Source organism: Mandrillus leucophaeus, unplaced genomic scaffold (assembly GCF_000951045.1).
Source record: "Mandrillus leucophaeus isolate KB7577 unplaced genomic scaffold, Mleu.le_1.0 Scaffold39, whole genome shotgun sequence".
NCBI lineage: Eukaryota > Metazoa > Chordata > Mammalia > Primates > Cercopithecidae > Mandrillus > Mandrillus leucophaeus.
The window spans coordinates 5,439,946-5,454,376 of record NW_012104142.1 but is presented as its reverse complement, the minus strand read 5'-3'; the positions used below and the strand labels follow the sequence as shown (position 1 = coordinate 5,454,376).

At 52.6% G+C, this 14,431-nt stretch overlaps 1 protein-coding gene across 1 annotated transcript in view; it reads left to right on the top strand.

Annotated features, from left to right (window-relative positions):
* The window catches only part of CAMK2G (calcium/calmodulin-dependent protein kinase II gamma), a 66,870-nt gene extending 52,953 nt beyond the window's left edge, over nucleotides 1–13,917 (top strand). The window contains exons 12-19 of the mRNA XM_011991159.1: nucleotides 893–961; nucleotides 2,145–2,189; nucleotides 4,486–4,534; nucleotides 6,774–6,887; nucleotides 8,864–8,939; nucleotides 9,305–9,399; nucleotides 11,168–11,412; nucleotides 11,908–13,917. Of these exons, the coding sequence (XP_011846549.1) occupies nucleotides 893–961; nucleotides 2,145–2,189; nucleotides 4,486–4,534; nucleotides 6,774–6,887; nucleotides 8,864–8,939; nucleotides 9,305–9,399; nucleotides 11,168–11,400 (681 nt within the window). The 3' untranslated portion in view covers nucleotides 11,401–11,412; nucleotides 11,908–13,917. The remainder of the gene's footprint in view (nucleotides 1–892; nucleotides 962–2,144; nucleotides 2,190–4,485; nucleotides 4,535–6,773; nucleotides 6,888–8,863; nucleotides 8,940–9,304; nucleotides 9,400–11,167; nucleotides 11,413–11,907) is intronic.
* Nucleotides 13,918–14,431: the final 514 nt, after the last annotated feature.

Sequence of the window (14,431 nt, the reverse complement as noted above, 5' to 3'; positions counted from 1 at the left end):
CTGGTCTTGAACTCCTGACCTCAGGTGATCCACCCGCCTTGGCCTCCCAAAGTGCTGGGATTACAGGTGTAAGCCAGCGCGCCCGGCCACCACCATGTAGTTTTGAAAGGCAAGGAGTATCCCTGGTGGTCATGGTGCTGTTGGGAATGTTGGCCTGTGTGTGGCCTACTCTGTCCTGGAGACCAGATTCTGGGACTACAGCCACAGCCCCTCTGGGTTTCACCTGCCCCTCCCCGGAATACTGCCCTTACTTCTAGCCGATCAGGCCTAAGATTTGTCAGGCAAAAAGGTGAACAGCACAGCCCTGACTCTGCTCCCTGAGGTCAGTGAATGCATTTTGGTTTGAAATGGACTTCCACCCCCATCCTCTGGACACCATCTCTTAGGCCAGGCATACTTTCTTTTCTCCTTTCTCTTTGTTTCAGGCTTCGAGCTGGTGTTGTAAGAAGGAAATAAAGGTGCTGGGTTGAAAGGGCAGCAGGAGACTGCCCACAGATAGGGGACCAGAGTTTCTGAATTTTGTTCTGCTTTCTTGTAAATTACCCCCCCCTTTCCCTGTATGGTGGGAAGAAGATCTTGAACTTCTTTGGGTCAGGTGTGGATTGTGCAATGACATGGCACCTGGCATAAGCAGAGATTTCTGGAGAGATACTTTAAAACAAGGCTTTGGGCTTGTCCCGCCTTAAGGGTGCCCCAAGAGCTAGGTCTCTGGGTCCCACAAATACTTCCTCCGATCATCTCTCCAGCCATCGCTTCCATCTGCACAGCGTATGGAGGCCACCTCAGGCCTACCTCCTCCAGGCCAGGCCAGGGGGCAAGGGAGGTCTGGGAGTTGAACCTGAGTGGCCTTGGGGACTCTGGAGGAACTAAACCATCTGTTTTCTTGTCTCAGCCACAGAGCAACAACAAAAACAGTCTCGTAAGCCCAGCCCAAGAGCCCGCGCCCTTGCAGACGGCCATGGTACCTCCTGACTACAGCTTCTCTGCCTCTGCCCCTGGCTGCCTCCTGCCCCTTCCCTCTTCCTCCTCTTGTGCCCCCTCCCTGACCTCCTGGGCCTGTTCCTTTCTTGGTCCCCATAGAGCAGACTGCTTTGTGTGCCGCCCTGTATGCCCCTTCCCCTTCATTGTCCCGCCTGGCCGCACTCCGTCCCGCATGGCAGAACTGCTGCTCCTGCTCCTGCTCCTTTCGCTGGTGGGGGGAAGAGTGATCAGGGCTCTCAGCTGAACCTCCCAGGCCCAGCCCAGGACCCCCAGTGGGTCTGCTGTGGGGGCTGGGAAGGTGAGTTGCTTAGGAAAGGAGAGGGTAGGAGCTTTCTTGGGACCTGAACATCAGTTCTTGGAGGCCTCCTTGTAAAACCTGCCTCAGTCTCTCCTTTGCAAAGCCAGAAACAGGAACGAGGGCTGGGGTCCCCACCTCTGGATGGTGCTGAGGTCTCCAGGCTCCTGGAGTGCCTCGTGCTAGCTGAGTTCTCTCTGGGCTCCTCAGGGGTTCTGTGTGCTCTTGGAGCTCCCTCTGCTAGTGGTGGCTAAATAGAGAGTCAGCAGGGGGTGACTGGGAAAGAGGGAGGAGTGATGGTGCCTGCTACTCCCCTCCTTCCTGCGGACCCTCGTGCCACCTGACGTGGCGGTGTGGGGCCAGGAACTAGGGAAGGCAGAAGGCGGGCGCAGCGGGCGGCTCTCTGGGCTCAGCTTGCCGAGGGGGATTCCTGTCCTGGCTCTTTCTGGGAGACCTCATTCTTCTCCCCAGTGTACACCCTGTGATGAACACTGTGGCAGGGCCCGGCCTGTGCCCTCAGTCCCACAGCTCCTCCAGTGTACCTGCCCCGTGGGAACCCCATGTGGAAAAAGCCCTCAGAACTGACAGGAATCAGGGACAGAGGCCCTTGCTGTCTCAGCCTCCTGGGCACCTGCACCTGCCAGGCCTCTCTTTCTTACCAGCCAGTGCTGCTGCCAAAATCCAGGGCTATCCCAGCTGCCTGGGACCCCAGTTGAGCCGGACATTTTGTCTTCTGGAGATGGCTGGTGGGCAGGCCTCAGTGGTCATCACAGGGTCTGTGGGGGTCCTGGGGTGCAGGTGGGGCTCCTCAGGGAAGAGCCATAGTCTGTTCCCAAGTTGGAAGGGTAATTTTCATCTTCTCTCACAGGAGCCACAAACCACTGTGGTACACAACGCTACAGATGGGATCAAGGTGAGTGGCTCCTGAGCCTGTCTCCTGCTTTCCAGGTCAGCAGGAGACAGGTGGGCTGGGTCCCAGGGGTCTACAGGCTGCACCCTGAGGCCAAGGCGTTTGCAGAGGCTCAGCTGAAGGTAGCCTGTGCTCATAGTTGCTCCATTCTGAGGAAGGGCGTTCTACCTTATGGAGCCCAGGCTTTGCAGTCAGACCAACCTGGTCTGAATCCTGGCCCTGCACCTTAGTATCCTGTATCTGCAAATTGGGGATGATAATAATAGAATCTTCCTCCATATGTTGGAAGTTTAAATGAGAGTAAACGTTCACTGAAAAACAGGCAAGAGCATCTCTAGACCCTGGAGCATTCTCCGTGGCCTGGCCCCTTTGTGCCCTTGGTGTTTTCACCAGCATTCCTGAACCAATCTGTTAAGCCTGGATACCATCCATGGCTCTGGTTTAGAGAGGTGACAAGACAAATTACCTGTTCAAACGGTGGGTGGGATGGGAGGCAGATAAAAAACCAATAAGCAAACAGATAAAATAGGCCGGGCACTGTGGCTCACACCTGTAATTCTCACACTTTGGGAGGCCAAGGTGTGGGCAGATCGCCTGAGCTCAGGAGTTCGAGACCACCCTGGGCAACATGGTGAAACCCCGTCTCTACTAAAATACAAAAAAGTAGCCAGGTGTGGTGGTGCGTGCCTGTAGTCCCAGCTGCTTGGGAGGCTGAGGCATGATAATCACTTGAGCCTGGGAGGCAGAGGTTGCAGTGAGCTGAGATCATGCTACTGCACTCCAGCCTGGGCTACAGAGTGAGACTCAGTCTCTCAAAGACATAAATAAGATAAAATCTAATGTCAATAGGTAGTCTGAAGAAAATGGCACAAAGTAGAGAGAAGGCCAGGTGCAGTGGCTCACACCTGTAATCCTAGCACTTTGAGAGGCCAAGGCGGGCGGATCACTTGAGGTCAGGAGTTCAAAACCAGCCTGGCCAACATGGGAAAACCCCATCTCTACTAAAGATACAAAAATTAGTTAGGGATGGTGGTACATCCCTGTAATCCCAGCTGCCTGGGAGGCTGAGGCAGGAGAATCGCTTGAACCTCGGAGGCGGAGGTTGCAGTGAGCTGAAATCGTGCCACTGCACTTCAGCCTGGGCAACAGAGCAAGACTCCATCTAAAAAATGAAAACAGAAAAACCCCACCAAAGTAGAGAGAGAGAGAGAACAGGGCCTTGAATTAAGTAGTCAGGAGGAGGCCTCTTTCAGGAGGTGATATCTGAGCGAAAAACTGAATGGTGGGTGGGAAGGAGGCAACCAGGCCAACTCTGAGGCTGAGTGCCCTAGGCAGAAGGAACTGAAGCTCAGGTGTGGCATGTGTAATCAAGCAGAGGGAAGAGGGAAGTGACACGGGGAGAACCTAGGAGAGTGATGAGGTTGGTGAAGCAGCAGGCCCTGCTACAGAGGCCCTTGTAGGAGTTTGCATTTTCTTCCAGCAGCAAGGAGAAGCTGTTGGGAGTAATAGAATCTATCTGACACTTTAACACATCACTCTGGCCACATCATGATCAAGAACTCTAGGGAGGGCCAGGCACGGTGGCTCACACCTGTAATCCCTACACTTTGGAAGGCCGCGGCAGGTGGATCAGCGGAGGTCAGGAGCTCGAGACCAGCCTGGCCAATATGAAGAAACTCTGTCTCTAATAAAAATACAAAAATTAGCCAGGCGTGGTGGCAGGCGCCTGTAATCCCAGCTACTCGGGAGGCTGAGACAGGAGAATCACTTGAACCCAGGAGGTGGAGGTTGCAGTGAGCCAAGATCATGCCACTGCACTCCGGCCTGGGCAACAAGAGCAAAACTCTGTTTCCAAAAAAAAAAAAAAAAAAAAAAAACTCTTGGGGAAGTTAAGGAGACCATGAAGCTGTTATCGCGGTTCAGGTGTGAGATGCTGGTGGCCTGGAGTCAGGTTGTAGCTGTGTATTGGAAGTGAAGAGGTAAGACATGGGATTTACTTTGGAGGCAGAACCAAAAGATTTTATTTTTAGATTGGGCAATCTGAATATAAGGGAAAAAGAGAAGGATTGAGGATGACACCAGGTTTTAGCCTGAATAACTGGTCTAATTAGGGGCATTTACCAAGTGGGGGAAGACTAGGGAGGAGATTTGGGAAGAGTCAGACAGCCAGGGTGGAAGCAGAGCCTTCCACGGTCTCCTTGCACCTCTTGTAGGAGCACAAACTCTGCTTTCGTTCTGCTTTGCTCCTCTGGCTTCCAAGGGATGGAGCATATAGAAACATATTCTTTTTGGCCTACAGGGCTCCACAGAGAGCTGCAACACCACCACAGAAGATGAGGACCTCAAAGGTAGGTGCTGGCCCTTGGAGGGGGAAGGACTCCAGCAGTGACCCAGGTACCTGGGCTCCAATGGGACACCCACCTTTTCTGCTCCCAGAACTGGGAATGCTGGCTCCTATGCCCCTAGGAGAGGGCTTGGTATAAAAGCTACTTTCCACAAGCCAAGATATGAGGCCCCTGTGTGGTGTTGCTGAGCTGGGCAAGAGGCTTCTCTTCTTTGACCCCAAGTCTAAAATAGCTAAGCTAGAGATTCTCCAGGGGCCAGGGCTCAGAGAACTGTTCCTGTCGCTGATAATGATGTGCCATCCCAGAACAGGGGTACCCTAAGTCCCTGCCAAAGTAGCCCACAAGTGTCATGAGTCATAAATAGAGTGACCAATCATCCTGGTTTTCCCCGGACACAGAACTTTTGGTTTTAAGACTGTGATGGGCCAGGAGTGCTGGCTCACACCTGTAATCCCAGAACTTTGGGAGGGCCAGGGCAGGAGGATTGCTTGAGGCCAGGAGTTTGAGGCCAGCCTGGGCAACATAGCAAGACTTTGTCTCTATTAAAAGAAAAAAAAAAGAAAAGAAAAGGAAAAAAAAAATTTTAGGAACAAATAAATAGGCCAGGCGAGGTGACTGATACCTGTAATCCCAGCACTTTGGGAGGCCGAGGCAAGCAGATCACTTGAGGTCAGGAGTTCGAAACCAGCCTGGCCAACATGCTGAAACCCCATCTCTACTAAAACTACAAAAAAAGGCCGGGCCTAGTGGCTCCCGCCTGTAATCCCAACACTTTGGGAGGCCAAGATGGGTGGATCACCTGAAGGTCAGGAGTTCAAGACCAGCCTGGCCAATATGGTGAAACCCCATCTCTACTAAAAATATAAAAAATTAGCCAGGTGTGGTAGCAGGTACCTGTAATCCCAGGTACTTGGGAGGCTGAGGTGGGAGAATTCGCTTGAACCTGGGAGGTGGAGGGTGCAATGAGCTAAGATCGCCCCATTGCATTCCAGCCTAGGCAACAAGAGCAAAACTTCTCAAAAAGTGGAGGTTGCAGTGAGCCAAGATCGCACCACTGCACTCCAGTCTGGGTGACAGAATGAGACTCTGTCTCAAAAAGAAGAAAAAAAAAAAAAAAGGCCGGGCGCGGTGGCTCACGCCTGTAATCCCAGCACTTTGGGAGGCCAAGGTGGGCGGATCATGAGGTCAGGAGATCGAGACCATCCTGGCTAACACAGTGAAACTCCATCTCTACTAAAAATGCAAAAAATTAGCCGGGTGTGGCAGCAGGCGCCTGTAGTCCCAGCTGCTTGGGAGGCTGAGGCAGGAGAATGGCATGAACCCGGGAGGCGGAGCTTGCCGTGAGCTGAGATCGCGCCACTGCACTCCAGCCTAGGGGACTGAGCAAGCCTCCGTCTCAAAAAAAAAAAAGAACATATTTAAATAAATATAAAACCCAGATAGTCCTGGGAACACTGGGATGAGTTGGTCACTCTAGTCCTAAGATCTTGGCCTGAATGATGGAGTTGGAACCAATCTGACAACTGTGAGGCCACATTTGGTCGTGTCCTGGTGGGCCTGTAAGGACCACTAGCCTAAGCTTGGGCCTGGCTAGAGTGCCAGGGGGGTGGGAGGGCATGGCAGGCTGGACCCCTGGGAATCTCTGTCCTGCTCTTTAGTTGGGCCTCCTGGAATTGCTCCCTTTGCCTGAATTCCATAAGTGGCTTTGGGCCAGGCCATCAGAAAAGACAGAGGAACACTGTAGGACAGAGCTGGGAGAGCATGCCCTGGGCGGCAAGGGGGCATCAAACGTTTTGGAACCAAAAAAAAAGCAGAAAGCTACGAGGAAGTGAATCATAGTAGCTCCAGGCCCCTGTGAGTGAGGTCAGATCAGTTCGATTCCAGCACTGCTGGCAACATAGGAGGCGCCGTCACTGCTGGGCTCTGGACCCTGTGGCCTGGCCCCTTGGAACATCTTCCCCGGGAGCAGGGGTCCTTGGACAGGCTGTTGTAAGGCTCGTCTGGAAGCCACGGCCCAGGTCTGGGCACCTGCCTGGTGCCCTCAGCTGGGAGGCCTCTCTGGCAGAGGCGGCGGCGTGGGATGTGGTCCAGTGTCCACAGCAGCCCGAGGCGAGGCGTCCCCTTGCCCCGGCTCTGCAGCGCCATGGGCTCGGGTCCTGTCCGGCTTGCTCGCTCACCTGCCTTGTTCTGTTTGTTTTGGCTGCTCTGCCTTGCCCTGCCCTGCCCTGCCCTGGCTGGTTAGCTGCCCCGCTCCGCACTGGGAATGGCAGCTCGGTGCCTGAAGGACGGAGCTCCCGGGACAGAACAGCCCCCTCTGCAGGCATGCAGCCCCAGCCTTCTCTCTGCTCCTCAGCCAGTAAGTGTGAGGGAGGCACATTCTGGCTTCCGTCTCCCTGGCTCGTCCTGAAGCCCCTCAGGGACCCCCACCACAGCTGTCAGCCCGGCCCAGCTGCCCATGGTAGTAAGCTCCGGGAGCATGGCCTCTGCTAGGGGTGGGGGGTCAATTGGAGGTGCTGTTGAGACCAGGCAGGGGCCCCTGAGTCTGGGGCCCAAAGAAATATGAGAAGAGTGGGTGGAAGAACATGGCCTGGGGTGGGGGGAGTAGAAAGTCCCCAAGATGTGCAGTGGACCTTGCCTCAGCGCCGAGCCAGGAAGAAGGGCAGAGTCGGAAGTCAGGTCTGTGAGGGTGGGAGTGGGGTGATGGGGAAATCGTGACAGCAAGGAACTGTGTTGGGGATGTAGTGCTTCCTGAGTCTCAGCATAACATATTAAGAGCATAGGGTCAGAGGCAAGACAGATCTGAGTTTAAATCCCAGATACACTGCCTTCAAGAGTGTGAAGTTTAACCTCTCAGAGCTGCAGGTTCCTTATCTGTAACGTGGAAATAAAACGGCCTGCACCTCAGAGCCTTATTGGAAAAAAGACGAGGCAGTAGGAAGTCTTGATACGGTGCCTCACTGGGTTGTCAGGGGCTCATCCTCATATTTCTAGTTACATCTGTGCTGGAGGATGCCTGTGTTTGCTGCCTTTCCTCCCACCATCTATCCTTGCAGAGTTTCTAAGCACAACCCTCTTCACTCGTGGGGCCCCAGTCAGGTCATCCAGATGGGTCTGGTGGGTTGGAGAGGGTGTGTGTGTTGTGGGTGCACACCTGCCTGCTGCTTTAGGAAGCCCATCTAACTCCTTGCTTCCCTTAACCTGCTGCTTGCTCACCTGGAGCTGCAGCCTAGCAGGGCTGATGACTGTGGGGCTCCCTCCTGGATGTGCCTTTGGCTGCGCTGCCCTGTCCCAGCTGTGCTGCTTGGCTGTGCTGGCCTGGCCAGGCCATGGTGGTGCTGTTCTAATGCTTTCAGTTGTCTTGCAGCCTTTCACTCCTGTGAGGAAAGGGTTGTGGCCTGGGCCAACCCAGGGCTCGGGTTAAGATGAGCCCAAGCTCAACCCACGCTCTCCTTTACCCTGGCGGCAGCCCCTGCTGATAGTGGCATTCCCTATAAGAGAAGCCCAGGGCAGCAGGACATCACCAGCTGTCCCTTGGCTTGGAATGGGTTGGGGAGGAAGGCTCTGGAGGGCACCACCTCTGCCTGCCTGTCAGTCTGAGCCCTGTCTGGTTTTCCTGAGGAACACCTCCTGGCATGAGAGCTGGTGTGAAATGTACAGCTTTCCCAAGCCTTGAGAGGTAAACGGAGCAGCCTCTCTGGTACAGGCTGTCACAGGTTTTTACAATTCCGGGATCATTTCTCCCAGAAAAGCCCTGTGGAGTTGATGAGCAGTGGGAAGCATCCATCCTAGGGCTCTGATGGTCCTTTGGCACCCCAGCCCTAGCTGCATTCTGCTGTCAGGCTGCCTGTCGCCCAGGGCTGGATCCTGGCCACTGAATGAGGGCTAAGAGTGGGGGTGGTGATTGAGACCTGACTGAGCCCCTTCAGGTGAGAGAAGTAAATTGGGGGTGGAAGCAGCCTGATTGAGAGATGCTTGTGAGAGAGGCTGCTCATACAGGGGAGGGGCTCACAGCATTCACGATGTACCAGGCTCCTCACCTGTTAAAGGCAAGTGTGTTTTCTGCAACCTGGTTGTTGATAGAGCGGGAGGCCAAGGCCAAAGAACCATAACTAATGGCTGGGCTTCAGGAGGAAGTGGTCATTGTGTCTGCAGACTGCAGAGAGGGAGATGGAAGGGAAGGTGGGTTCGCTCTTCTGCCAACGGCCCTAGAGACAGAGAAGAGGGATGTCTTTGTCATAAGTGATCACAGGGGACTCCTGAGGACTGGGGAAGGCTCTCTGTCACTTAGGAGGTACCCCAGTAGGTAAATTGATGGATTTTTCTCCCCCACAGTGAGAAAACAGGAGATCATTAAGATTACAGAACAGCTGATTGAAGCCATCAACAATGGGGACTTTGAGGCCTACACGTAAGTAGAGACCCATTTTTTTTTTGTGACCTAAGTCATCTCCCAAGGCCTTCCCTGCTTCCAGACAACAATTAGGACCCTGGGGAAAGGGAATTTGGACCTTGGGCAAAGTATCTGAGTTAAGCCTTCTCCTAAGCTGGGAGCCCTTTCAGGTAGATTCCCTGAGCTCACCCACGGTGTCCTGGTGGTGGGCCAAAAGCACAGGGCTGAGTGGCTCAGCAGGCAGGCCTGGAAGATCTTCGCTGTCTTGTGTGGGATGGCCACAGCTAGCCTGCTGGTACTGGATAGACACTGCTGATAAGGAAGGAAGACAAATCGCTCCACAGAAGCCTGATAGGCTGCTTTTTTGTTTTTTCTCCCTGCAGGAAGATTTGTGATCCAGGCCTCACTTCCTTTGAGCCTGAGGCCCTTGGTAACCTCGTGGAGGGGATGGATTTCCATAAGTTTTACTTTGAGAATCGTGAGTGGGTTCGTGCTGCTGATATACTCCTGCCTGCCCCTTCACCCCTTTGCCTCTGTCTCCTGCTCACCTCCTCATCCCAGTTGCCCACTTTTCCCTTATTTGACCTTCATGCTGCACTCCTACTCTGTATGCTTGCCCCTTTGTGCCCCAATGGTTGTAAACAGGCACCTTTGAAGGCCCTGCTCTGAGCCCCAAGTGCCCGTTCATTCCACAGCTGCCTTGTGGCAGTCCCAGTCACCACAATCAAGTTCACTTATTTCTTGCCGAGCACGGTGGCTCACGCCTATAATCAAAGCACTTTTGGGAGGCTGAGGCTGGCGGATCACGAGGTCAGGAGATCAAGACCATCCTGGCTAACACGGTGAAACCCCATCTCTACTAAAAATACAAAAAATTAGCCAGGCGTGGTGGTGGCGCCTATAGTTCCAGCTACTTGGGAGGCTGAGGCAGGAGAACGGTGTGAACCTGGGAGGCGGAGCTTGTAGTGAGCCAAGATTGCGCCACTGCACTCCAGCCTGGGCAACACAGCGAGACTCCATCTCAAAAAAAAAAAAAAAGTTCACTCATTGCTTTAAGCCTCACCTCTTTCCAAGATGGATTGTAAGGAAACCCTTTGAGATTAGGTTGAGATGATCTCAGCACGTAAGAACTAAGCTCTGTGTCTGCAGGTTTCAAAATAGAGGAAATTAAAACCAGGATAAGAATGTGCAAACCAGGGTACTCTTGGTGATTTGTGAGATCGGAAGTTGTGGCTAGAATCTTCCTGACTATGGAGGAAGGCAGGCGTCCTGTATGGGGGGTAGGGTGTACATTCTGGCCAGTTCGTGGAAGATAAGGGGATAAGAAGCTGAATCATCACCCCCTCCCATCTTTCTGTCTACTCTATGAGACCCTCCCCTTCCTTATTTTTATCTCTTCCCACTTTATGCTGGGCCTTCCCTATCCTGCCCTGAGTTATAGTTAGTCACTAACTTCTCTGCTGACTCCCACCCTTATCACATCTCAGCTGCATATATAAACTCTCAGTTATCTAAGTAATTCTATTAGCCAGAAGCAATTCCAGAGTTTATATTAATTCTAGGAAGGTGACATGTAGCCCCTGTCTAACATTTGAATTGAACTAAAATGTGAATCTCAATAAAAGCAACACAGTTTTCACAGCATATGCTGATAATGGCAATCCAACTTCTTTTGCCTTTTCCCCAGGGAATCCTGGGAATATCCTAAGCTTGGTGCTTTGGTGATTCTCTTTCAGCTTTGGTGCCTTAAAAAAAAAATTACAAATCAATTTTGAATGGTTTAAGTTCATGATTTTGTTCTGCAGCCCTAGCTAGGGGCGAGCCAAGCCTTTTGAATTCTAAACTCAGCCTAACAAAACAGAAAATCTGTAGGCTTCAGTTAGAGTCACATGGTCCTGAGTTCAGGTGTGTGATTTGAGCAAATTATTCCTTGAACCTATTTCCTCATCTTATAATGAAGAAAATATTATCCAGCAAGAAATACAGCTCAGGCATGTAAAACCCCAGCACAATGCCTGATTAAAAGAGCAGCAGCTACTATCATTGTTGCCCATCTTTCTGTTCCTTTTGGATAAAGAAGACTAATGTGATGTGGTATCCTGGCCTCTGGAGGGCGTTTGGCGGGGGGACTTGGAGATTCTGGGAATGGTTGCCCGGGAGTTGGTAAGACTTGGAAGTGCAGGCTGGGAGGAAAATGCAGGTGCCCAGGCCTGATGTCCTCTTACCTACCCCACCCTGCCCTGTAGTCCTGTCCAAGAACAGCAAGCCTATCCATACCACCATCCTAAACCCACACGTCCACGTGATTGGGGAGGACGCAGCGTGCATCGCCTACATCCGCCTCACCCAGTACATCGACGGGCAGGGTCGGCCTCGCACCAGCCAGTCAGAAGAGACCCGGGTCTGGCACCGTCGGGATGGCAAGTGGCTCAATGTCCACTATCACTGCTCAGGGGCCCCTGCCGCACCGCTGCAGTGAGCTCAGCCACAGGTGCACCTGGTTGAGGGGGGAGAGGGGCTGGGAGGGCCTGGGACAGGTGGGGTCAGAGGAAGAAGAGAAGGCTGGGAGGTGGCCCTGGGAGAGGAGGTGTGGGCCATCCCAGAGGATTGGCAAAGGCTGGTAGAATGCTTGTAATAAGTTGTGCTCGGAAATCAGACAGACTGGGGTCTGGCTCCGTGACTCCAAATTGGGTGACCTCAGGTTACTTCCCCTCCCTAAACTCAGTCTCCTTAGCTGTCAAAGAGAGGCAGAGAGTGGTGCCTACCTCATTTAATCATTGTGAGGATTAAGTAAGATACTATAAGTAAAGCACTTAGTAAGTGCTCAGCAAATGGGAGGCAGTTTTGTATTTAAGCATTAGCTTCACCCACTTTCCCCACCTTCTCAGGCCTACTTGGCCACGTGTTTAGCGTGCTAAAGTCGCTGGAACTCATCTGTGTGCTCATTGTCCTCTGTTCTGTTACCACATTCTGTCCTGTTTGACAGGGGCATTAGGAGATTCCAGCCAGAGGTCGAACCTTCGCAGCCAGTGGCTCTGGAGGGCCTGAGTGACAGCGGCAGTCCTGTTTGTTTGAGGTTTAAAACAATTCAATTACAAAAGCGGCAGCAGCCAATGCACGCCCCTGCATGCAGCCCTCCCGCCCGCCCTTCGTGTCTGTCTCTGCTGTACCGAGGTGTTTTTTACATTTAAGAAAAAAAAAAAGAAAAAAAGATTGTTTAAAAAAAAAAAAAGGAATCCGTACCATGATGCGTTTTAAAACCACCGACAGCCCTTGGGTTGGCAAGAAGGCAGGAGTGTGTATGAGGTCTATCCTGGCATGAGCAGCGGGCTGACCCACTGGCCTTGAAGAGGTGAGCTTGGCCTCTCTGGTCCCCGTGGACTCAGGGGGACCAGGCAAGAACTCTGACAGAGCTTTGGGGGCCATGATGTGATTGGAGCTCCTGAGGTGGCCTGCTTACCCCAGGTCTAGGAACGGACTTCTTTGGAACTTGCATAGGCGCCTAGAATGGGGCTGATGAGAACATCGTGACCATCAGACCTACTTGGGAGAGAACACAGAGCTCCCAGCCTGCTGTGGAGGCAGCTGAGAAGTGGTGGCCTCAGGACTAAGGGCCCGGACGTTGATGTGTACTGTCTCATTTAGTGTAGAAGGGAAGAGAATTGGTGCTGCAGAAGTGTGCCCGCCATGAAGCTGATGAGAAACCTCGTGTTAATCTGACATGCACTCACTCATCCATTTCTATAGGATGCACAATGCATGTGGGCCCTGATATTGAGGCCTTATCCCTGCAGCTAGGAGGGGGAGGGGTTGTTGCTGCTTTGCTTCATGTTTTCTTCTAACTCAGCAAGGAGAGAGCCGGGCCCTGGTCAGGGCTCCCGTGCCGCCTTTGGCTGTTCTGTTTCTGTGCTAATCTGGACCATCTTTGTCTTGCCTTTTCACGGTAATGGTCCCCATGCTGACCCTCATCTGGGCCTGGGCCCTCTGCCAAGTGCCCCTGTGGGATGGGAGGAGTGAGGCAGTGGGAGAAGAGGTGGTGGTCGTTTCTATGCATTGAGGCTCTCTTCGAGGCTGCCTCCCTTTTTATTCTTCCTTGCTGCACGTCCATCTCTTTTCCTGTCTTTGAGATTGACCTGACTGCTCTGGCAAGAAGAAGAGGTGTCCTTACAGAGGCCTCTTTACTGACCAACTGAAGTATAGACTTACTGCTGGACAATCTGCATGGGCATCACCCCTCCCCGCATGTAACCCGAAAGAGGTGTCCAGAGCCAAGGCTTCTACCTTCATTGTCCCTCTCTGTGCTCAAGGAGTTCCATTCCAGGAGGAAGAGGTCTATACCCTAAGCAGATAGCAAAGAAGATAATGGAGGAGCGATTGGTGATGACCTTGGTTTCCCTCAAAACAACACTGCAGATTTATCTGCACAAACATCTCCACTTTTGGGGGAAAGGTGGGTAGATTCCAGTTCCCTGGACTACCTTCAGGAGGCACGAGAGCTAGGAGAAGAGGCAAAGCGACAGGTTTACTTGGGAGCCAGCTGAGAAGAGAGCAGACTCAAAGGTGCTGGTGCTTGGATTTAGCCAGGCTCCTCCGAGCAGCTCATGCATGTCCCAGCCCCTGGGCCCTAGCCCTTTCCTGCCCTGCAGTCTGCAGTGCCAGCACGCAGATCCCTTCACCACAGGGTTTCGTTTTGCTGGCTTGAAGACAAATGGTCTTAGAATTCATTGAGACCCATAGCTTCATATGGCTGCTCCAGCCCCACTTCTTAGCATTCTTACTCCTCTTCTGGGGCTAATGTCAGCATCTATAGACAATAGACTATTAAAAAATCACCTTTTAAACAAGAAATGGAAGGCATTTGATGCAGAATTTTTGCATGACAACATAGAAATAATTTAAAAATAGTGTTTGTTCTGAATGTTGGTAGACCCTTCATAGCTTTGTTACAATGAAACCTTGAACTGAAGATATTTAATAAAATAACCTTTAAACAGTCGATTGTGTTACTGCTGTTGGAGGTTTACGGCCAGAGGCATAGATTTTAGCAGCCTGGGTTACCAGGTTGGAGAGAGGTACCTCCTCCTACTCCCATTGGGGCCTTTTGAGAATAAAACGTCCTCATGCCTGTAATCCCAGGCATTAGGAGGTCGAGGCGGGCGAATCACGAGGTCAGAAGTTCGAGACCAGCCTGGCCAACATGGTGAAACCCCTTCTTCACTAAACACAAAAAATTTATCTGGGCGTAGTGGCGGGCGCCTGTAATCCCAGCTACTCGGAAGGCTGAGGCAGAAGAATCGCTTGAACCCGGGAGGGGGAGGTTGCAGTGAGCCGAGGTCGCGCCACTGCACCCCAGCCCAGGGGACAGAGTGAGATTCCGTAACAGAAAAAAAAAAACAAAAAACGAAAAACAAAAAACTTCCTCATAACCTCCAACCAGCGCTCGGGTGCTGCGGAGGCGAGGCGGGGCGGGGAGGGGAGGGAGGGTGAGTGCCCTGGGATTTGGTCAGCTT